This window comes from Sinocyclocheilus anshuiensis, unplaced genomic scaffold (genome assembly GCF_001515605.1).
Source record: "Sinocyclocheilus anshuiensis isolate Anshui unplaced genomic scaffold, SAMN03320099.WGS_v1.1 scaffold660, whole genome shotgun sequence".
Classification (NCBI taxonomy): Eukaryota; Metazoa; Chordata; class Actinopteri; order Cypriniformes; family Cyprinidae; genus Sinocyclocheilus; species Sinocyclocheilus anshuiensis.
The window spans coordinates 125533-150363 of record NW_015557099.1 but is presented as its reverse complement, the minus strand read 5'-3'; the positions used below and the strand labels follow the sequence as shown (position 1 = coordinate 150363).

The following is a 24831-nucleotide window of genomic DNA, read 5'->3' as shown; positions in this document are numbered from 1 at the left end:
TTCTATCTACTGAGGGAATATACAGCCATACTGCTCGTTGCTGTATACATCCCTGCCAGCTACAACAACCGCAACAGGAGCGAGGCACTAAATGAACTGTACCAGCACATCAATGAGCAGCAGACAGCCCACCCGGATGCTTTTCTCATCTTAGCTAGGGATTTCAACCACGCAGACTTAAAGAGTGTGTTCCCAAAAAATACACCAACACATAGACTTTCCAACACGGGGAAACAACACTCTGGACTTTGTTTACCACCCAGTGAGGAGCTTACAAGACCCTCCCCCTCCCCCACCTTGGTGCCTCAGACCACATCATTGTCATGCTAATGCCTGCATACAGACCGCTCGTTAAAGTCGCCAAACCAGTTCACAAACAAATACAAGGTTGGCCTGAAGGGTCGTCAGAGGTTCTTCAAGACTGTTTTACCACCACTGACTGGAATATGTTTAAGCAGGCTGCCACATACAATATCTCCACAGACCTCCAAGAATACTCAGAGACTGTCACTGTCTACATCACCAAGTGTATTGATGATGTAACGGTCACAAAGACCATCACTGTCCGGGCCAACCAGAAGCCGTGGAGCTGCTTTATTTAACTTTTTATTTTTTTACATGTCCTTATTGTATATTTGTATAGTTGTATTTATATTTTATCTGTATTTTTATGCTCTACTGTTAGTGTTACCTGTATGCACCAAGGGTCTGAGAGTAACGCAATTTCAGTTCTCTGTATGTATGTGCTGTACATGTGGAAGATTTCATGTGGAAGATGCCTTTCTTTGCGTGAACATTTGGGCGGTGTTATGCAAATCTTCCCACATCGTGACGTAGACGTGGGGGCGTGTTTAAACGAGGCGTTTTAGGAGGGCATGGACGAGTCTTAACTTTTATAAAGAATATCTCTTTGGGTTTGAGACTTTAGTCTTTGCAACTTTAGGGAACTTATCTATTCACGAACAGCTTGTAACACTCCAAAGAGAAAGGAAAACTTGAAATCGCATCATATGACCCTTTAAAATACATTTACAGTTTCCCCCAAAATTCAAGGTAAGGGTGCAAAAATGCCCTCGTATGACTTTTATATGTCTTTTATATTTACATCATTTGCTATCACATGAAGAGTGACGTTTTCCTCCAAATTTCAACACGATTGCAAATGTGATATTGATTTGATGAACAGCTCAATAATCAAGAAGTTAATATTAGGTGACTTACTTTTTAGACACAAGTTCCTGTTTTTGTTCTATTTCATCAACGAAAATAGTTCCAAACAAAGCCACAGCAGAAATGTTTTGCGTCTTTGAGCAACACGATTGTTTCGTTACTGAATCAATCAGCCGTTTGAACAAATCATTTGAATGAATGACTCAATGACTCACTCATGCAGTGATTTGCCACCACCTACTGGCGATTTTAGGTTTACATTATATTTTCCCCCTCCCCCCAAAATCATTTCAAATATCAGTATTCAACGTGTTTGTTGGTGTTGTTTTAACAAAACATTATTTATGCATTTGTAACTGCAGGTTAAATGCATTCATGTCCTGCATTTAAGTCTGTGTAAATGCATCTAAATGCCACTTCAGATGCAGATTCTGTGCCACCTTTGCATTGCAAACACAAATGTTTTTGATCCTGATAAACGGAGCTTTTTCATTGGAAAAAACTCGCAATGCACGCAGATTGCTCCCTCGAGGACATTGCGTGCGTGCTCTTCGCCCAAACAAATAACACATAGATCGTGTGTGTCATCTGGTGTCAAATAGCGATGACACGGATGCACACACCTTCTAAATGCTCTGCTAGTGCTCGCCATAATAAATAGAGATAACTCTTACTTTTTCCTTGGAATGCACGCTTCAAACAGAACAGTCAATGAAGACGAAGAAGAGAATGATGTGTGCTCCCGGCGCCTATTTATACTATAGTCGCACCGGTAGTGACGTCATGGCTGTCGCCGGCCAACGAGTTGGTGTTTTTTCAATGTATGCTTCAGACATGGGTCACGACGAGGCGTTCCCCATAGCGACCCCTAGAGGACGCAGTTCGAAGTTCCCATGAAAGGGAACCGGGTTGACCGGGTACTCGGTACCACCGGTACTTAAGAAAACCTGGTACCGTAACGTTTTCATTTTTTTAGTACCGACTTGGTACCGAAATACCGGGTCTTTTAACAACACCAGATCCTGATTTCATTTGATTGGTTAGTAACAGCCTTATAGTGTCTTACTATTAAAATTTATTGATTAAAGAATTTGACATAAAAGATGATGCATACATTTGATTAGGTTAGAAGAAATTAGCCTTATAAAGGTAAAAAGGCCAATAAAAGGTAAAAATCAATTTAAACCTATTGGAAAAGTTAATTTCTCAGCAAAATATCGTCTAATCACTATCAACAAAATTCCACAAAATATTGATATAATTTTGTCATTATCACACAACCCTACTAGGATGCCTGTCTCATGTTTATTATTATTATTTTTTTAATCCAAAACTCCATATGGTGATTTGGCAGTATTCTCACATTAAATCATTTTAATTAGTTAGTTTTTTTTGTTTGTTTGTTTGTTTTTTCAACATGAATATAGCCTTTGCTGATGTGAATTCATTATTTATTAAAATCCCCACAATCCAAAAACAGTGTTTTAATACAAGTGTAAAATTTTATATGATGCTTAAACATAACTAATAAAAATGTGATATGAAACCAATAAGGTGACAGGAAATAATTATGACTGGTAACTTTTGTCAGTTCACCAACCGTTGGTATGTAAAAATTAATTTTTAGCCCTGTGTGTAAATAAATAGATCTCTCTGCATTTTTTTTTTATCGTGTGTTTGATTGTCAAATTGTCTCACTGGTTTGCCAGCTGTTGTCTGGCTCTCATGTGTGTCTGAGAACACTCTCAGCGTGGCTCTCAGCTGTAGTGCTCAGGATCGTGACTCACAGGAAGTTCTTCTCTGAGTGTTTGTGTTTGTGTGCACATGATTATGTGTCATCTCAGGTCAGCTGGTTGTCAGTACAGTCCAATGGTATAACAGCTGTTATTGGGCCTCACACAATCCTTACTGTACTACACACACACACACACACACACACACACACACACTCTCTCTCTTAGCGTGTGATCTCTGTGTGTGTGTGTGTGTGTGTGTGTGCAGGAGAGCAGCAGTTATCCAGGCAGGACTAAAGATCAGGATGGAGAAGGAAGATCTGAAGATTGTCAACAAGGGTTTGGAGGATGAGATGGTATGTTTCTCCTTCCGTTTTTTTGCCTTTTTTTCTCTTATAAGGCACATGAGCTGATTTTCTTTCTGTCCAGGAGCTGAGTGGGTATCGGCTGTGCCGATGGAAGCTGGTTCTGGTGGGTTTGGGTGGTCTCTGTACAGGCGGTTTTCTCTTCCTGCTGCTCTATTGGATGCCTGAATGGTGTGTGAAGGCCACCTGCACACGGACCACCGTCAGAGACGCAGACGTCGCCCTCTTACGAAGCGCTGTATGTATTAAACCTCAAGAAAACTTTTTGGGCTCTCTTACACCTCACATATTAACATGTCTTGTGCATCCGGATTTGCTTAGATATTTTGGATCAGTTGATAATTAATTTTCAGATATTGGCTATAAACTGGTAAATGGTCAATTTTAAAATTCTATGCTATTTTGTATAATTTTTGGACACCATATAAATAGGGTTGGAAAGATTACTTTGGAAATGTAATAGGTTACAGATTACAAGTTACCCTATATAAAATGTAATGAGTATTGTAACTATTTCAATTACTTTATTAATGCAACTAATTACATTTGACTACTTTTTGATTACTTTTCAAAATTTCTAATGAATGTTTTTAACTGTTAATCATTTTGAACCATTTAAAGCAGATAGGATTAACCAGTAGTACTCAACACTGATCACTGTCAGACTTTCAAAATCCTTCATCACTTAAATTAAGATTGTAATAATTGAATTTTAAAGCACGGCCACCACAAAATCAGACTTACTTTGAGATCATTCTGAGGTTAAATACAGATTTAAAATCATAAGATATAGTTTAATAGTTATGATACTGTTTTTGAAATCAAATCTTTGCATAGCTATGACCGGAAACACAGGCATCTGACAATGCCTTTGAAAAACAGTTAATCTAAAAAAAAAAAGCATATACATAAATCCAAATAGGAAATTAAACTGTTATTGAATATGTCCTATTCTGTATCCTAAACTAGTGAATCATTGGTGTCTCATATTTTAGAGCAGTCGATGCAATTTGGGAAAGAAATCATTCAAATCTGTATGTGTGAAATATTCAGATGTAACCCACTTAGTAATCGTTAACATTTTCATAAGTAACTGTAATTTAATTACACATTTTTTCTCAATAATTGTAACTGATTAGTTACATTTATTTTGCATTTAAAATGACATAATTCCGTTACATGTAACTAGTTACTCCTCAACACTGTATATACACAATTTAGTATATTATACACTCTATACATTTTTATTCTATTTTTTGTTCTGCTTTATAAATATGATTAAATTTTAAAATATTAGTTTAATAAAAAGATGAAATTGTTTTCTTATTAATGTTAAGTAGTGCTCCTGTGGCTCAGTGGTAGAGCATTGTGTTAGCAGCGCAAAAGGTCATGGGTTTGATTCCCAGGGAGAACACATACTGGTAAAAAAATGTATAGCCCGAATGCAATTCCCAGGGAACACACATACTGGTAAAAAAAATGTATAGTCTGAATGCACTGTAAGTCGCTTTAGATAAAAGCGTCTGCTAAATGCATAAATTAAATTAAATAGTATTAAATGTGCCTTTGCGTGAAATTTCACACCTTTTGCTTTGTCAATGCACATCTTTTGCCTGATTTCATATAGGAGAGTTAATAAAACTTAAGTATTTCAAATGCTTCACCTTTATATTTTTTAGGATTTTAGTATTAAGACTTAATAGACTTTAAGAATTACATAATGCTTCAGATGTCCTGTTGTTCAGTGGTAGATAACCCTCAACTCTGAGGCAGATAATTTTTGAATGGCTGCCAGTCATAATTATAGTGCAGTGTAAGTCACTTGAAACACCCTTTTTTTTTTTTAGCCAACCTTGGAGTTCTTTAATGTTTCACAGTTTGTGTACCATTACAATGCTAAGTTTTCTAATTTGTCTGCAACGTTTTTTTCATTAAGATGTGTTTGCGTATAATCTGTTTCTGTGTTTGTCCATAGGACGAGTTCAAGCGCTGGTTTCGAGCGAGGATTCGGATAATGCTGGCCCCTGGGAAGGACCCTTATGACAACCTGGCCTCTCAAACCGCCTCCCCTCAGGCCAATGACCACGCCCTCAACCCCTCTGACTCCGCCCCTGGGAAAATCACCAGGAATCCAGAGGAACAGCATGTGCCGGTATCATCCGCATCAAATCCATCCCATCCTTTCCATATAGTTCAATTCTGCATTTCCACAAATTCTGGTATTTGCAAACCATATAATTAGACTTTATCGGTGAGTGGGTAAATATCTTTTTCTTTCTCTTTTGTATTACAGAGACGTTATTTTACCCTCCACAGCACTAAATACTTTTGGAACGACTCCATTCAGAACTTTGAAGTATTGAAGTAAGAAAACATACCCGTTTATAGTCTGAATCTGATGATTTGTGTAAATTCTGCTCTGTGAATCCCTAAAACTTCACTGTTCTACAGAGGCCTGGAAGATCTGAGCATGACCTGCTCATCCGTTCACTCAAAGCACAGCGCCGGGCTCAACAAAAACCAGCAGGAGTACAGGTGAAACCTTTGAATTTGTCGTGTTTAGCTGACGCTGTGTCTGGAATTGAATGTTGATTGCTGGTCTCAACAATAAAGTTGACTTGTTGGTCAGTGTAATTTTGTTTCCTTTTCTTTTTTAGGAGATTTTTTTTCGGACTGAATGAAATAGACGTGAAAGTGCCTTCTCTTTTCAAGCTGCTAATTAAGGAGGTACGAGTTAAATGTGAAACTGACCCTGGCTGGAGAACAGTGTGACACAACACTGCTGATGCTGCTGTGGTGAATATGTCTTCTCAGAAACTTGAAATAAAGGAACTGATGCTTGTCTCTATCTTTCTCTCTCTTTCTCAGGTCCTCAATCCTTTCTACATCTTCCAGCTCTTCAGTGTTATCCTGTGGTGTACTGATGAATACTATTACTACGCAATGGCCATAGTCGTCATGTCAGTCATATCAATAGCTACCTCTCTCTACACTATTAAAAAGGTAAGCTTTAAAACGGCATTCACATTTTATTTACGTGCTGCTATATTTTGAGTGGAATGGAATAGTTAGTAATATAGGGCAGAACTTCTAAGTGTCATCTCGTGCAGCAGAAGTAGAAGTGGTTCAGTCAAAACGCTGCATTATAACTGCATGGGAGGATAATATATGAGCTGTAGGTTTCTGACATGTTGCAAGCTTTATTTAACATCACAACCGACAACATACGGAATACTCTGAGTCAGATACGCAAATGATTATATTTTGACGTCACTAAAGGGAAATAACCTGATTTATTAATAAAGTCATGTAAACACAGCTTACTTGCGTTGTCAGGTTACTGATGTGCATGTAAACTGGTTATTTTAGTAAGCTGATATTTGTGAGTTATCAGCTTACTGGTGTGCATGTAAACGTGCTCATTGATTATTTTTGGCTAGTAACTGATTAATGGCTTGTTAAAATTGTATGCTATTCTGTATACTATACAAAGTATTTGTATTTGTACAAAATAGAAGTACATGGTATTTTATATAGTTTATTATACATGGTATGCATTTTGTATTTTGTGCTATTTTAAATATTATTAAAATAAATACATTTAAAATTTTGGCCTTTGTTAACCAATTAATAACCAATAATATATATACAAAAATTAAATTTTGTATAAAATACAACATAATTATTACTATACATACTATAATTTAGCTTTCTACACTATTTTAAATGTAGTATTAAGTATTTTTAAATATTATTTTAAAGACAGACATTCCCCATTAAGTATATAAACTATTTTAAATATTATTTGTATACTATTTTATAAAAGACAAAAATCCCACATATATGGGTGTGTGTGTGTGTGTGTGTGTGTATATATATATGTATATGTATGTGTATATGTATATGTATATGTATGTATGTATGTATGTATATGTAAATAAATACATTTCAAGTTTTGGCCTTAACCGATTAATGACCTATATTAAAATTCTATACTATTTTGTATAATATACTACATATTTATGATATACTTTACTTATTGTAAGTTTTGTATTCTATTTTAGTATAGTAAATGCTTATTTAAATTTAATGATTAAATATGTAAATACTTTATTAATAAGACAGGGAAAATACAAATTGGATGAATAAACTATAATAAATATAATATCACAATTAATTAAACATAATAATAATAATAATAATAATCTAATAATAATAAAATGTTTAATTAAAGACTTAAGTCAAATAAATAAATAAATAAATAAATAATCAGTCATTTTCTAAGCAAAAGTTTTTACATTTTAATGAAATTTTACTTTTTAATGAAATAACAAACACTGATGAATCATGCATAATAAAACTAAAGACATTTACTGTAACATTGTAACACTAATATGGCCATTTTGATTCTATGTTATTTCTACAAATAGATCAGTATAATGTTGTATTTTAGAGTTATCAAGCATATGGACGTATCCAAGGTTAGAGTTGATGCTAAATTTCTGATTGCATAACTGACATCTGTTATCAGTTAATGTGTGTATTTTTATATGCCTATTAGGTTATCTGTGCTGCCTGGTCAGGAGAATGTTTATTTGTGCTTCACATGAACTTTTTTGTTTTTGTTTTACAGCAATATGTAATGCTACACGACATGGTGGCAGCACACAGTACTGTTCGAGTTACAGTCTACAGGGGCGAAAACGGTACGGCTCAGAGTGAGGAATATGCTTTTGCAGTACATCTAAGTATATCTGTAATGACGGCACTGCTGTAGGTCTGGATTGCCTGCATCAGGGAGCCTGGCGCAGTGGCCAAAGTCACGATGAGTCAGCACTCCTGTGCAAGGAAGCATGGGTAATAAGTGATCTGCTGAGACAGACTGGTTTTATTTCACTGCTCTGTCTTTGTCTTCTGTTTTTGCTGTACAGAAACAGAGGAAGCCCTGTCCACAGACTTGGTCCCCGGCGATGTCATCGTCATCCCCAGCAACGGGACCGTCATGCCCTGTGATGCAGTGCTCATCTGTGGAACCTGCATTGTTAATGAGAGCATGCTTACAGGTGATTGGCTGCATCCAAATGCGATGTCATAGAAGTTGATTAGAGAGGGGCGATTTGGGGAAAAATCATATATTCCTAATGATTGCTCAAAAATAGTCCAAATATATGAAACCTATCCACCTTATTTTTCATCGCAGAAGTAAGCCGTTTTCTGTGAATGTGCGAGACTTCCGGTTCATTAGCCGCTGTGGGGAAATAACGAGAAGAATAAAGTGCAGTAAACTGTAAAACTGTTTTCATAATTAAGATAATGCATTAAAATAATATGGTAAAAAAACACCAGTTTGCAGTATCAAGTAGCAAAACGAACTGTTCTGTACAACCAAAAATAGCTGGAAGCGGATGACACCGGTAGCCAGACACATTCAATTTATAAATGGCTGTGCCCGCTATTACTGGAAGAATAAGGTAGATATTTCTTTCTTTCTAAACAACATGAATATTACTCTGAAAAGTTTTCAAACAAAATAAACTAATTTTACTTGCATAAACTTTCACTTTCAGGTGAAAAAAAGTGATTAATTTTCTTGCTGCAATGGTTCGTCAATAGACATATGGGTCATTCCTGGTATTCGGTAACATTTCAACTTGGAATGTACATTTTTTTCAACTACATGTGATTCAACTTCTAAATACCCCACATCATTAGGCACATATTAAACCTCCAAAAAATCATAATTTCCCACCTCGGGCATTAAAGACCTTTCATTATTTTCATTATTTTTTTCAGCTTTAGACCCCTTTTTTTCTCAACCCCATAACGGACAAAATGGGATTGGTTTAAAAAGGATTTTACACAGAAATTGTTATAAAACAAACATGTACCTACTGCTCATGTGTCCCTGATAACTAGGGGTTGCACCGACTAGTCAACTTCAATGCTCTGCCATGACGCTTGATGTCGACTAGTCACTGGGATGCTCGAAATTGTCCAGGAGGATGCACGTTTTAAACCGCTTATTGTACAGGTAAGTTAATCGCCGTTCTAATATAATGTGCTGCTACACTGTAACGCACACACATTACAGACAATAGCTCGTACATCACGCTCAGATCGTCAGCGACTAGTCGACTTCGACTCGACTTTCATCACATAAAAGTCAAAAGTCGTTCAACCCCTACTGATAACAATATAATGATAACAAATGTCATATTTGATCAAATTATCATAATTTTCACATTTTTATAGGACTGAAGCTAAAAATACACAAATTGTTGATGAATATACTGTATGTCAGACGAACCATTGCAGCAAGTAAATATTTTTAATTTAAAATTAACTAAAACCACAATTTTATTGTTTTAGCCCTTAACGTCAGATGGTAATCAGCAAGAAATACTTTTGTTCTCAATTGTCTTCCCTATAATTTTCTAAAAATATTAATGTGACAAGGTGGTTGAAGACTGTAACATCTGAAGGGATACATTGCCTTAAATTAAAATTTTTGGTTTTGTTTCTGTATCATATTGTCCCCTTGTTTCTGGGTCAACATATCTCCATGGCCAACATTGTCTTTCTGCTGCAAATGTGGGTGCAGTTTCTGATGTATGATGCTTGTCAATGTTTAAGTGGACATATTACATCAAAAATTCTATTTAAAACAAAAATATGAGTTGTCATGATTTTGGAGTATATATATTTACTGAAACCATGACTATTTTATATTTTTTCATTAAAATTCTTAATAAATGAGGCAGATAACTCAACCCTGTCACAAGTTTACAATCCTGTAACAATGAGAAATACATATATTTGTGACGGGGTTGTGGTTTTTCACTCAAAATGGCCACTGCTCCTCATGTAGTGTAGGAGAGTAGACCATATATGGCAGCAATAAAATAAGTACATTGTATATACTTGTGTATTAAAATAAAATGTTGAAAAAGTAATAATTTTCCATCTTAATTTTATGTGACGGGGTTGAGTTGTTAAGCTTGACAGTATCCTCCCTGACTATAACATGCCCCAAATATGAATAAAAAGTATGAATCTACTAGGGCTGCACGATAAATCGCATGCAATATTTAATGCGCATCTTGTCAGAAAGACGGTTCTGTAATCAGCGGTACAAAATGGTTAGTAGATTCTAGGGCTGCACGATAAATCGCATGCGATATTGATGGAGATTTACCGCTGATTACAGAACCGGCTTTACTGATAAGATGCGCGTTAAATATCGCATGTGATTTATCGTGCAGCCCTAGAATCTACTAACCATTTTCTACACCACTATTAAAGAGACCTGAAAGATGTCATTTCTGGTAAATGATGTCACATATGAGTGGAGTCTAAATTATTATGGGAGTAGAATGGCTAGTGTGACGGGGCTGCGTTCAGACTGAGGACATAACTTTAAAGTCTGGTTTTTTAAATAAAATAATTTTCTTTTTTTTTTTAGAAAAATATTTTTTACAAGAAAGGAACACAAATAAATGCTTACATTGTTGCCAAAAATCACAGACACTTTGCACATTTTGTTAATAATTTTCTAAGTACAAACTCCGTGAAGTGCCTCAGGGACATGACAAAATGCTTGGTTTAAGATAGATATAAGACATTATTTTATGCTAGGGACTGCAGATGAAAAGTAGTTATTGTTACTAATTCTGGCATATTTATATATTTTATATTTATACAACAATGTTCATGAATATGCATGGTCCCTATTAAATAAACCAATAAATAAAATAAATAAAATGCTAAAAATATTAAAATGCAATAATTATTTTTATTTATTATAATGGGCATCTCAAAGTTTTGCGAAAAGCTTCTAACAAATCATTTTGGTGAACCACCACTTTAGAAACTCTGGGGGACTGAAATATTACCGAATCCCAGGAATGAAAAAAAGTGATTCATTTTTCTTGCTGCAATGGTTCGTCAATAGACTTATACAGTATATTCATCAACAAAATTGTGTGAGATATGAAGAAAAATATATTTTACAAAGTTTTTGACACTAATGTAACTTCACTAATGGAGTAAAATTTTTAAATTAAAATAAATAAATAAATAATGCTTTTTATGATTAAGTTAATACATGTATTAATTTGCAGTAAGATTTTGTTTACTTTAGCTTTCTTCTCTGAAAACTGTTTTTATTTCATGTGCTAATGTTACAGATTTCATGTTTATGGTGTGCTTTGTCATTATTAATGGCTGCTATTGTCTTTTTTTTTGTTTTGTTTTTTGCTTGAGCATATTGTTATTGTGAATAAAATAAAGATATGTATGTCTCACAAATGTTTCTGTGTTCTCTTCTCTCATTTCATATATTCAGGTGAGAGTGTTCCAGTCACAAAGACTGACCTTCCAAACCCTCAATGGGACAAGAAGGGTGGGGATGGAGACGAGATCTACAGCACAGAGGAACACAAGAGACATACACTCTTCTGTGGCACAAACGTCATACAGACCCGCTACTACACGGGAGAAATGGTCAAAGCCGTGGTGGTCCGCACAGGTTAGAAGCCAGAACTACTTCCAACTACATTTTAAGCAACATTTTACATACTTTGTTTGCCACTTTTTTGTCTTTTAATGTATTGTGGGATTTATCTGATGCTGCCTTGAGTTTGCACTAAAAGTTACCTTAGTAGGCAGCATATCTGCTAGGGTTGGGTATCGTTTTTTTTTTTTTTTTTCGATACCGGTGCCAAATCGATACTTTTAAAACGGTTCCGGTGCCTGAACCGATACTTATTAAAAAATAAATAAATAAAAATTCCCCCAAAAAATGATGGATTGGCGGGGTTCGTGGGCGGGGCTTCACCTAACAGTATACGTAGCAAGACTTTTTTTTTTTGTTTGTTTTCTTATTTTGTTTCAATAGAACAGAAAAAGTACAGATAATGCTAGTGTTAGAAGATCATTATTTATAATAAATAAAAAGAAAATAAGTGGAAAGAATAGAGAAAGAATAGAGAATGCTAGTGTTAGTGTCTTTTTTCTTTATAAATAAAACAAGTAGTTAGGGTTAGGGTTAGACCCAAATGTTAAAGGGTCAAGTTTTTTAATAAAAAAAACCCAGATAAAATTAGAAGTAGCATTAGAATAGAGAGTGCTAGAGTTAGAGGGTCAAATGAAGATACAAGAGATGTGTTTTCAGCCGTTTCTTGAAAATATTAAGGACTCAGCTGCTTGGATTGAGCTGGGCAGGTCATTCCACCAGGAGGGAACAGTTAATGTAGACGTCCATGAAAGTTTTATCATAGGTAGAATGCAAAATGTTTCAATACAAGCATTTCAGTCAAATGTAATTTATGCAATATTTCAAACCTTTAACCCACTTGGGAAAATCAACCCATGGCAACAGTTTAAAAGTAGCCCAATTCTGTGGACTTGGCAACCCTGCATCCAACAAGAGCTACCGGAGTCAGCTTTGACTGATCACAGGTCGAGAATAAGGAGAGATGACTGACAAGACCATGCTGGAGTATTTGCTGCTCAACAGATTCTGAGCTCATTGACAAATATCTGATCTTTCACGAAATCGAAAGTGAAAGTAAACAGCGCAAACGCTCATTCAAAAATATTTAAATACACCGCATCCTGAGAGCGGCTCCCTGTTGCGCCAAAATGATACACAATGTTAGAATGTTTAAAGAAGTGGACACGAAAATCGCGGGAGCGAAACACATGTTGCGGGAGCAGGTGGCAATGGTCAGAGATTCAGCGGGAGTGGGATTAAGAAAACAGCCAAATACCGGACATTTTGGGCAATTAAGAAATGCTGGACGCATTTTTGTAGGTCCAAAAAGAGGACATGTCCGGGGAAAAGAGGACGTATGGTCACCCTAATTTATTGATAATCGATGTATTCTTTTTAAAGTAGCATATGGAACATATTTTCTGCCTCATTCTGTGATAAGAAGCCTCATCAGATCACAAAAGGAAGCATTTGAATGGTGTTGTGGAGTGAAAAGGTTATAATGTTCTCTTTTGTTGGACAACGGGTTTAGAAATGTGAATACAAGGGAGGTTTAGCTTTAGGAATTTTAATTTAAGCATGTTTAGCTTAGTTAACGGAAGGCTACCTGCTGCCATCAGAGCAAGTGTAATTACTGCATTCACGCGCTCCTCGGATGCTCTCATTTCCCGAGTTGTGCTTTTAAGTCGGAATGTGAAAACAACATGGACACTCGCGTTACTATAAATATGTGTTGGATTTGTATTATTAGAGTTTTCCGACTTGAGTTCACGTGCATTTTCTCGGTCGGGAAATTATTTTTCACGTGCGGTGCCAGTGATGATGCTTCTTACGTGCTTCTTAAATATTTCAATCGATCGCTCAGGCATGGCACCGAAATCTGCGTTTGGATTCGGTTCTAGTACATACCGGTTACATAGGTACTGTTGCCATATTGGTACCGGGTTTCGGTACCAACCCTAATATCTGCTTGGCTGATGCTTTAAAATACTGCCTACATAGACAGCTGACTAGGTTTTGTAACAGAGCCCATAGTTACAATTTCATTATATATATTTTTTTCTTTTCTAGGTTTCAGCACTGCTAAAGGGCAGCTTATCCGCTCTATCCTGTACCCCAAACCCACAGATTTTAAGCTGTACCGGGATGCCTACCTGTTCCTGCTGTGCCTGGTGGCCGTTGCAAGCATTGTCTTTGTCTATTCTTTGGTCATGAAAATCATAAATCAGGTTTTTATCTGTCTTTACTGTCTTTAAAGGAACAGCAGCATTTTTGTGACATCAATCCCACTTGCATGTACAGGTGCATCTCAAAAAATTAGAATATCCTGAAAAAGTTAATTTTTTTTGTAACTTATTTCAAAAAGTGAAACTTTCATATATTCTAGATTCATTACATGTAAAGTAAAACATTTCAAACGTGTTTTAATTTTGATGATTAGAGCTTACAGCTCATGAAAGACAAAAATCTAGTATCTCAAAATATTAGAATATTTCCTAAGATCAATAAAAAAAAAAGGATTCGCAAAACAGTTCTTTGCATTTAAGATGCTTTGATACAGCAATCTTTGAACAGCCACCCCTTTCAGTAATGACCTTCTGTGACTTACCCTCTTTGTGGAGGGTGTCAATGATCGTCTTCTGGACCATTGCCAAGTCAGCAGTCTTCTCCATTATTGTGGTTTTAAAGAACAAGAGATACCCGGAATTTATACTGTAGGGATGGTTATTTAATGAAACTCAAATGTAAATATTCGAATATTTTGAGATACTGGATTTTAGACTTTCATGAGCTGTAAGCTCTAATTATCAAAATAAAAAAAATAAAAAACGTTTTGAATCTAGAATATATGAATATATGACTTTTTGAAATTCACGATATTCTAATTTTTTTGAGATGCACCTGTACAGTTGAGGTCAAAAGTTTACATCCCCCTTTCAGAATCTGCAAAATGTTAATTATTTTACCAAAATAAGAGGGATCATACAAAATGCATGTTATTGTTTTTTTAGTACTGACCTGAATAAGATATTTCACATAAAAGATGTTTCCATATAGTCCACAAGAGAAAATAATAGTTGAATTTATAAAAACGACCCCGTTCAAAAGTTTACAACTCCTTGATTCTTAATACTGTGTTGTTACCTGAATGATCCACAGCTGTGTTTTTATTTTATTATTTTTGTTTTGTTTAGCGAGTCCCCATGAGTCCCTTGTTTGTCCTGAACAGTTAAACTGCCTGCTGTTCTTCAGAGAAATCCTTCAGGTCCCACAAATTCTTTGGTTTTGCAGCATTTTTGTGTATTTGAACCCTCTCCAAAAATGACTGTATGGCTTTTGAGATCCATCTTTTCACACTGAGAACAACTGAGGGACTCATATGCAACTATTACAGAAGGTTCAAACGCTCACTGATGCTCTAGAAGGAAAAACCACATTAAAGGTGCACTTATGGCGCTTTTCCACTGCGTGGTACGACTCGGCTCGGTACGGCTCAGTACGGTACGGCACGGCTCGGTTCGGCTCGGTTTGCGTTTCCACTGCAGTTTAGTATCGCTTTAGAGTGGGCGGGATTATTCACGTCGTTATAGCTGCGCCACCTCTACTGCCGTGACTCCTGAAAAACTTTTTCATTCCGCGTCGCCCCATCAAGCTCTCGCTGGATATGTTAATTATTTTACCAAAATAAGAGGGATCATACAAAATGCATGTTATTGTTTTTTTAGTACTGACCTGAATAAGATATTTCACATAAAAGATGTTTCCATATAGTCCACAAGAGAAAATAATAGTTGAATTTATAAAAACGACCCCGTTCAAAAGTTTACAACTCCTTGATTCTTAATACTGTGTTGTTACCTGAATGATCCACAGCTGTGTTTTTAAAAAGGACACCGTCCGGAGCCGTACCGTGCCGTACCATGCAGTGGAAAAGCGCCATTAGTGATTTTTGAAAAACACTTTTGACCACAACGTCGGACCGAGTCCCAAAACACACATGTAGCCAATCAGCAGTAAGGGGGCGTGTCTTGCAATGACAGAGAAGAGAGAGCTCAATTTGAGTGCACAGGAGGTATATTAGTAGATCGACTATAGATAGAGAGAGATGGCAGATAAAAAAAAAAGAGGAAAATATCAGAGAAACAAAACATTAAAAAGAAGGGTTACGATCAGGCAAGAGGTAGGACCTCTAAATATCGGAGCAGATAGAAAACTAACTATCTTCTGTAGCTTCTGAAGGGCAGTACTAAATGAAAAAATATGATATTTAGGCAAAATAAGAAAAATGTACACATCTCCATTCTGTTCAAAAGTCCCCCGTCCCACAGCTGTGGATCATTCAGGTAACAACACAGTATTAAGAATCATGGGGATATAAACGTTTGAACGGGGTAGTGTTTATAGATTCAACTATTATTTTCTCTTGTGGATTATATGTAAACATCTTATGTCAAATATCTTATTCAGGTCAGTACTAAATAAACAATAACATGCATTTTGTATGATCCCTCTTATTTTGGTAAAATGAACATTTATCAGATTCTGAAAGGGGGAATGTAAATGTTTTACCTCAACTGTAAGTTATAGATCACAATTTGTGTATATAGGATGTAGCTTTGAGCAGAATTTTAAATGTGAATTCTAGGAAAATGTGACCTGTTCAATAAATCGAGTAAATATAGTGTGGAAAATGTGCGCTTCACTGGCATGGTGTGTGTCCTGCAGGAACCAGTAAAGGAAATCATAGTCAAGTCTCTGGACATCATTACTATCACGGTGCCCCCTGCGCTGCCGGCAGCCATGACGGCGGGCATCATCTATGCTCAGCGGCGCCTCAAGAAAGTCGGGATATTCTCCATCAGCCCACAAAGAATCAACATCTGTGGGCAGCTGAACCTGGTGTGCTTTGACAAGGTAAACATGGGAAACTGAAGTCCTTTTAGTGAAACCTGAATTAAACAGGAGTCAAATATTATGAAACAACTTTAATAACCGTCTGGAATTAAAGTTTTTAAAAACAACTTTCAGCACACACAAATTATCATTTAATCTGGTTATTTTTCATAAAACTAGGGTAAATTGTGGTGACATTTTAGAACCTCATTGTCTAATATGCAGTATTAATTTTTAGGTTATAATTTAATCATTTATATATATTTTTTTTCATTTAACAGTTATGTAATATTTGATTATTAAACAATTTATTTACTTATTTAAACATTACTATTGTTGGTTATAATATTAATAAAATTGATTATTTAATAAACTTTATTACTACGACTACTACTACTAATAATAATAATGTAAAACAGATTATTATTATTATTATATAACAATTATTATAATTTTATAATTCATTAATTAAAAAAAAATTATTACTCTGCATCATTTCAGACTGGCACCCTCACAGAAGATGGCTTGGACATGTGGGGAATTCAACGAGCAGAAGATGGCAGGTATGATCATAACTATAAAATAAAGATTAAATAGATTAACAGAACATTCTCAGTTGCTTTTGAATTCTCACTGCAGGCATTTAAGTGTCTTTTCTGACCAAAGAATCTCTCTTCCCTAGATTCCACCATTCGGAAGAAAAAGCAGACGATAAGAGCTTAGTAACAACCAAGTTTGTGTCCTGTATGGCCACCTGTCACTCCCTCACCAAGATTGAGGGTCAGCTCTCTGGAGATCCACTAGACCTCAAGATGTTCGAGGCCACAGGATGGGTCAGTGTCTGCTGTGACAGGAGAACAGTTTTTAATATTCTCATTCGAGTTTTGGAACAAGTTGTACTTGTTTTTATTTATTTTGGTGTCGCTCTGTCTATCTGTGGTCTTCAGATATTGGTGGAAGCTACAGAAGAGGAGACGGCTCACCACGACCGCATTGAACTCACTTACGTAAAACCACCCAATCAGCTTCTGCCGCCACCAGTCATATCACCTGAACAGGACATGGTGAGCATTTCTCTGCTTATTACAATCCAAATTATTTGTTTTTAAAACATTGTTCTGATATCTTGCGGTTTCTTTCCAGGAACTGTCTGAACTGTATGAGCTCTCGGTATGTACAATGGCTATTATTTGTATTTCGTTTATGAATTTTATGGACATATATGGGTGTTTACATACTGTCTGTTGTTTTTTTATGCTGCAGGCGTCATATATGATTGGTATCGTGCGGCAGTTCTCCTTCTCCTCTGCTCTGCAGAGAATGAGCGTGGTTGTCCGACAGATCGGAGAGAGACGCATGGACGCCTATCTAAAAGGAGCTCCAGAGGTTGTGGCAAGCCTGTGTAAGAAAGAAACAGGTTAGTGAAAAAATCCGTCGGTTATTAATATCTTATCTTTTTTGAGTTTCAAATCAGTGTTGGATTTAAGTATTTTTTTCTCACAATGCACCACAGTACCAGAGGATTTTGCAGAGGTTCTGGAGGACTACACCAAACAGGGCTTCCGGGTCATCGCGCTGGCACACAGACGGCTGGAATCCAAACTTACATTTCACAAAGTTCAGAACATTAACCGGTAAAGATGAAGCTTTTTTTACTGGCACTTCAATCAAAATTAAGTTCTTTTACAAAATAATTTACAACGTTATACTGGAACTTTTACCATGTTGTGCTCTGGTTTAATGTCAAACTATATTTGGTCTCTCTTCCTCTACAGGGATCAAATTGAGAAAAATATGGATTTTCTGGGTTTGATCATCATGCAGAACAAGCTGAAAACGGAAACTCCAGGTGTGCTGGAAGATCTGCGACGTGCCAACATACGCACCGTTATGGTCACAGGTACAGAAAACATTACTTCTGTGGTCTACATGTTCTACTGGTGATTTTTATTTTTATTTTTTTTCAGGCCTGCGTCCATGCCAGTTCAGAAAACCTGTGAGTTTAAAGTGCCCCTATTATGGGCAATGAAAGGTTCATATTTTGGTTTTGGGAGTCCACAACAACGGGTTGACATGCATGGAAGGTCAAAAAACACTTTCATTGTCTTATAATATGAATGTATTTTTACCTTATTTGCTCAAGGACTCCCAAACGATTCGCTCGATGATTCCTTTTTCCAAACCCCTCCCTTGCTTGACTCTAATCTGCGGTGATTGGTTCGAAATTTCATTTCATCTTGCCTGTAATGCCTGATAAAGCAGCGTTTGTGAGCGTGCTGCCTTTGTGTACAGCATTACCGGGGAAACCGCTATTTTAACTGCTCTGAAAGCAGCACTTTCATTCAGACCAATGCGAAAAGACCAACAAGTGGGCGGGCAATATGCTAATGTTTCATGTTGACGTCAACATGAAACGGCTTGGGATTCGTTTTAAAAACGACTCGTTTCAATGATTCAGAGTCGACTCTTTCTTTTGAGAGACAATAACTTTATACACGGTGCACTTTCAGATTTAAAACTTTGCGGGATGTTTTCATTCACTTAGAGCCGTGTCATACACTGCATGAAAGGTAATTTTCAAAAATCCATAATAGGGGCACTTTAATATAGTTCATGAATATTCTTTCCAAATGGTCAATTAAAATTTTCGAACATGGCTATTCACATATATTTTATGTAAAGTTATACAGTACCATTCAAAAGATTTTGTTTTTGAAGGAAAGTTTCTTGCTCATCAAGACTGCAAATAGTAATATTGTGAAATATGAACATTTTAAAGTTTAAACTGTTTTCTATTTTTATACATTTTAAAATAGAATATATTTGATATATTCTTTAATGAATAAAAAATTCAAAAGTACAGCATTTATTTGAAATATAAATCTTTTGTGATTTTGTAAATGTGTTTCTGTCAATTTAATGTGTCCTTGCTGATTAAAAGTATTAATTCCTTTACAAAATTACTTGCATACCAAACTTTTGAGCACTAGTGTACTGCATGTGCTGCCCATGATGTATACATTTTTTCCTCATAGTAGTTCTGTAGGTTTTCCTAACAGGACATGTTTGATCTGTGTCCAACAAACCTGGTTCAGTTACTCCCTTCTTACCTTATTTATGTTAGTTCACCTGGTTAGCTTATCAGGAGCTGAATATGCCCATGTTGTTTGAAGATGGAAGGGAGTTTAGGGTGACCAGCCGCAGGCAGACAGGAGTCTGGGAGCTTTGTAGCTTAAATCATTAGGTATTCCTGGAATCTCGTCTAATAATGTTCTCAGCTCTCCAGATTACCAGCCAAGCGCTCCAAAGTTCAGACGAGGCTGAATGCAGCATTGTGAATGTAAGCAGATTGAGTTGTACATGACCTACTCTTACAATCATGAGGAGCATTGGGTTATTGCCAGACACCAGCCATCATCTCTGTCCACTGACTAATAAAAAAGTACCTTTGTACCAGTATATTGAATGGTCTAAAAGTCTCTGAATGGGATTTAAAAACCACTGTACCAAAGTATGTGGGGTTTTTTGTAAGGTGGTTTTTTTTTGTTTTCTTAAACTTTTCTTTGTCTCTTGTGTAGGTGACAACATGCTGACGGCCATCTCTGTGGCACGAGACTGCGGCATGATTCAGCCACAAGACCGAGTCATTATTGCCGACGCTCTGCCCCCTAAAGACGGCCAGGCTGCCAAGATCACCTGGCACTATGCCGACAAACCCAGCAAACTCTCGAACAAGCCCACCAAACTAGAGGTCAGTGTGCCATCAACTGGCCAGACCCAGTCACTGTGGCTTTATGGGAATTAATGTTCTGGGTTAATACGGTTTGAGATCAGTCACCAGTATTTGTGGCACGTTGACACAGTTTTCAGATACCTTTAGCAAAATCACTGTTACAGTAAGATACATGCAATGGAAGTACACATGTCCATGCAATATGCATTAAGCTATGGTAATCAGCAAAATAAATCTCAAGAAGCATTATCTTTAGCATCTCTCTGTACTTGTGTTCTTTGGCAGGAGATGGAGATTATTATGGAAGATGGGCGTTCTGTGGATGAGATGAAAACTCAGGAACAGTATCACTTTGCCATGAGCGGCAAATCATTTGCTGTAATTACTGAGCATTTCCAGGACCTGCTACAGAAGGTACAAAAAAAGTTTAAGATTTGTATACACATGGCTTATATTATATATATGTGACCCTGGACCACAAAACCGGTCATAAGGGTCTTGAGATTTATACATCATCTGAAAGCTGAATAAATAAGGTTTCCATTGATGTATGGTTTGTTAGGATAGGACAATTTTTGGCCGAGATTCAACTATTTGAAAATCCGGAAGCTGAGGGTGCAAAAAAATCAAAATATTGAGAAAATTACCTTTGAAGTTGTCCAAATGAAGTTCTTAGCAATGCATATTACTAATCAAAAATTAAGTTCTGATATATTTACGGTAGGAAATTTACAAAATATCTTCATGTAACATGATCTTTACTTAATATCCTAATGATTTTTGTCATAAAAGAAAAATCGATAATTTTGACCCATACAATGTATTGTTGGCTATTGCTACAAATATACTCGTGCTACTTATGACTGGTTTTGTAATCCAGGGTCACATATTTATTGTGATATTTATTGTGTTATGGTTGTTGGTGTAGCTGGTGCTTCATGGAACAGTGTTTGCAAGGATGGCGCCTGACCAGAAGACTCAGCTTGTTGAGACATTAGAAAGTGTAGAGTGAGTATTAAACACACACACTTCATGAGAGCTCCATTTACATGTCTATTTAGAATAGTAATCATTGGTGTATACTTGGGGTTTTACAAAGTATTACTCAGAAGTAGTAAACTACTAAGAAGTAGTAAAACCCTTGCTAAACCTTTTGTCCCTCTCTCTTCTGCAGCTATTTTGTTGGAATGTGTGGAGACGGAGCAAACGACTGTGGGGTGAGAGACCTTAAAATCTTAGTTTCAAGGTTTATATGTGTCTTTTACGATTCTGAAAGTGTCATGTGTAGCTGATGTCTGTCTGTTTTGTCCTCAGGCACTGAAGAGAGCTCATGCTGGGATCTCCCTGTCAGAGCTGGAGGCTTCAGTGGCTTCTCCATTTACCTCCACAACTCCCAGCATCACCTGTGTGCCCAATCTGATCAGGTGTCCTAACTGCACCACAGCACAGCTCTGTTTCAAGCCCTTTCAAGAAAAATCATGTTTTCAAACTGAATTCATTGCACTACAGTAACTTTCAGGACTCAAAACATCTCCAGTCCAACAAAAGCATTTATAAAAATTACTAACATTTGATTTTTTGACATCAGAAACCCAAAAACATGCGACATCCTGCATTAACATGTTAACAAATCCTTTGGCTAAGGTGACACGATATATACATTTACAATAAATGCTGCTCCATATGAACTTATTTATAAAGAGAAGCTTTAAGGGCTCCTTGTATTTTTTTATTTTTTGTTCCAAAATAAAAGCTTGACGGTATAATGTTAAAAATGAAGAAATTAAGACATAAATAAATAAATAAAGCTTGGCTATGTCTGCTATTAGCCTTCATCTGGACAACCTGCTGTCATAATTCTTATTTTGTTTAATATTTTTCAGTAATCTAATAATAATAATCATTATTTTATATAGGCATATTGATATATAGTGATATGGTTAAATAAAATATACATTTTAAATAATAAATATTGAAATAACATTATATTTTACAAGACTATAAATAGGGCTATTTTAGAGCCCACCCAGTCACAGTAAAGTAATGAGGAAGTAGGATAGGCATGGCAAAACACCCTGTTTAATTCGAAGGGCCAGAAAAAGAGTAGAAAATAATCATGCAAACAAATTATGACTCTTCTGGGTTTGATTAACTTAATGTGAGTAATTGAAGTTTGTGCCTAATGAACCACAGTGAGAAACAGGACATTTTGTCGATTGCTTGGTTTCTGTGGAAACTGGTTAGGATGCTGTATTAGTCTAAATGATGCTGATGCACCTCAAATTGAATGTTTTGAAAATAAACCATTTGGAGTTGATGAGGGTGCTTGTTTGGACCTTCAGCATTGTAGACAGCGTTTCCCAATGACACAAAACATTCTGTTTTCTGAGAGTCTCACACATGTTGTTTCTCCACAGGGAGGGCAGAGCGGCTCTCATCACCTCCTTCTGTGTGTTTAAGTTCATGGCTCTGTACAGTATTATTCAATGCCTCAGTGTCGCCCTTCTCTACTCCGTAAGTTCCCCTGTCATTCACTGAACTACTTACTATAGTTATTATACATCTTTCTGTGCTTGTGAGTGACAGAAGGTCATTAGTTCATGCTGAGATTGCTTATACATATATATATATATATATATATATATATTTCAGATTCGCAGTAACCTGGGCGACTTCCAGTTTCTCTTCATCGATATGGCTATCATTCTTTTAATTGTCTTCACTAGTGAGTATGATCTGTAATGTCTTTCTAGTTCAGCTTAAATTGATCTTAATGGCTGCAAACCTTTTCTTGAGAATAATATGCAATAAAATAGATGGAGTAAATATTCTGATTTCATGTTGTCAGAAAGCATTTACATTGAACACTAAGACATTGAGCTCATGAAAACGGAGGTACGTTATTGATTATTTGTAAGTATATTTTCTATAATTTCTTTCATTTGCTCCCAGTGAGTTTGAATTCTGCATGGAAGGAGCTTGTCGCCCGAAGACCTCCCTCCGGTCTCATCTCAGGTCCTCTCCTCTTCTCAGTTCTGGCCCAGATTCTCATTTGCCTGGGTTTCCAGATCATGGCCTTCCTCTTGATCCAAGAATTGGACTGGTACTCCAAACCAGAGTGAGTACAGTGCAATAGTGGTACTGCAACACACTTAAACAGTCTTCATATTGTTTTCGTACTTAACCTTAATTGCATTAAAAAAAATCAGCTCCAGTCTTTTTTTGTTTTTGTTTTCTTTAATTCACAGTTTCTACAACTGCTCTGCTCCCCATCACATGGATAACTCCACTGAAGAAGAGCCTAAAGAAAGAATCATGAACAGTGTGAATACCACACTCTTCTTCGTCTCCTCTTTTCAGTACCTCATTGTTGCCATTATTTTCTCCAAAGGAAAACCTTTCCGCCAGCCCAGCTACAAGAACTGTAAGGATTAACCTTTTTCAGCTTGATGCATTCACAGTGCAGTGTGACAAACTCACATTGCTCACTCACATTGTTTTAAAATCCCTCACACTTTTTTTTAATTCTATTTAATGCATATGGAATTTCAAAGAAATTTAAGAGTACATTTTGAACATTTCCTATTGAATGTTATATAGATATAATGTTTGCAATCTATCTCTGCATCCTGATATTTTTGTGCAGTTAATTTAGGTATTTATTTCGATTTTTTTTTTCACTTAATTTTTTTCTAGAATTAAAATGTAAGTGATGTCATGGTAATATATGCATATTGAAATTAAATAGTTCTTGTCTGACATTGTCTTGAAAACAGAGGAAACGCAAACCTGCTTTCACTTACTCTTCACTGACTGTGTTTCTGGTTGTCTGTTTGTTTGTTTGTTTTTTCCCTCTTCTTCATTCAGGGCCGTTTGTCCTCTCTGCTTTAATTCTCATCGTTTTCCTGTTTTTCATCATGTTTGTCCCAATCTCTGGAATCTATGAATTTTTAGAGGTATGTTTGTTTCCTAATGATTGATTCTTTTAGAAACTGTAATATATGGCCTATATGCTTTGAGTAATTATCACTCGGGCCCTTATAAAACTTAGACTGTTCAGAGTTCATTGTCTAAAGTTGAAAACAGTAGTGCTGCTTAATAATTTTCAGGATACATGATACTTTCTTTTTTTCATTTTTCTTTGAATAGGAAGTTCAGAAGAACAACATTTATTTGAAATAGAAATCTTACATTATTAAAGTTGATCATTTTAATGCATCCTAGCTGAAAGTATTAATTTCTTAAACATCTTACTGACCTTTGATCGATAGTATATGTTTTAAGAAGTTCATTACATTGACGTTCTCCTCAGCTCGTATGTGTTCCTTTGAGCTGGCGTGTGTCTATGGTGCTCATCGTGCTGGGCAACACCGTAGTGTCTGTCTTCATCGAGGTAAGTGGGAACATCAGGCTGTTACATCTGCCACATTAATTGTTGTGGAT

At 36.2% G+C, this 24831-nt stretch overlaps 1 protein-coding gene across 2 annotated transcripts in view; it reads left to right on the top strand.

The window, feature by feature from the left end:
- LOC107677501 (probable cation-transporting ATPase 13A3) overlaps positions 1 to 24831 on the top strand; it is a 47424-nt gene that overhangs the window by 17808 nt on the left and 4785 nt on the right. For both annotated transcript variants that reach the window (XM_016472424.1, XM_016472423.1), the window contains exons 3-32: positions 3172 to 3259; positions 3333 to 3506; positions 5244 to 5420; positions 5562 to 5632; positions 5720 to 5803; positions 5926 to 5995; positions 6137 to 6271; positions 7902 to 7974; positions 8200 to 8331; positions 11613 to 11795; positions 13833 to 13990; positions 16488 to 16676; positions 17157 to 17218; positions 17338 to 17488; positions 17603 to 17719; positions 17799 to 17825; positions 17919 to 18072; positions 18169 to 18289; positions 18431 to 18555; positions 20234 to 20406; positions 20674 to 20802; positions 21317 to 21396; positions 21563 to 21605; positions 21703 to 21812; positions 22806 to 22902; positions 23041 to 23113; positions 23341 to 23506; positions 23637 to 23812; positions 24256 to 24344; positions 24701 to 24781. In XM_016472424.1, the coding sequence (XP_016327910.1) occupies positions 3209 to 3259; positions 3333 to 3506; positions 5244 to 5420; positions 5562 to 5632; positions 5720 to 5803; positions 5926 to 5995; positions 6137 to 6271; positions 7902 to 7974; positions 8200 to 8331; positions 11613 to 11795; positions 13833 to 13990; positions 16488 to 16676; positions 17157 to 17218; positions 17338 to 17488; positions 17603 to 17719; positions 17799 to 17825; positions 17919 to 18072; positions 18169 to 18289; positions 18431 to 18555; positions 20234 to 20406; positions 20674 to 20802; positions 21317 to 21396; positions 21563 to 21605; positions 21703 to 21812; positions 22806 to 22902; positions 23041 to 23113; positions 23341 to 23506; positions 23637 to 23812; positions 24256 to 24344; positions 24701 to 24781 (3471 nt within the window). In that variant the 5' untranslated portion in view covers positions 3172 to 3208. The remainder of the gene's footprint in view (positions 1 to 3171; positions 3260 to 3332; positions 3507 to 5243; positions 5421 to 5561; positions 5633 to 5719; positions 5804 to 5925; positions 5996 to 6136; positions 6272 to 7901; positions 7975 to 8199; positions 8332 to 11612; positions 11796 to 13832; positions 13991 to 16487; positions 16677 to 17156; positions 17219 to 17337; positions 17489 to 17602; positions 17720 to 17798; positions 17826 to 17918; positions 18073 to 18168; positions 18290 to 18430; positions 18556 to 20233; positions 20407 to 20673; positions 20803 to 21316; positions 21397 to 21562; positions 21606 to 21702; positions 21813 to 22805; positions 22903 to 23040; positions 23114 to 23340; positions 23507 to 23636; positions 23813 to 24255; positions 24345 to 24700; positions 24782 to 24831) is intronic.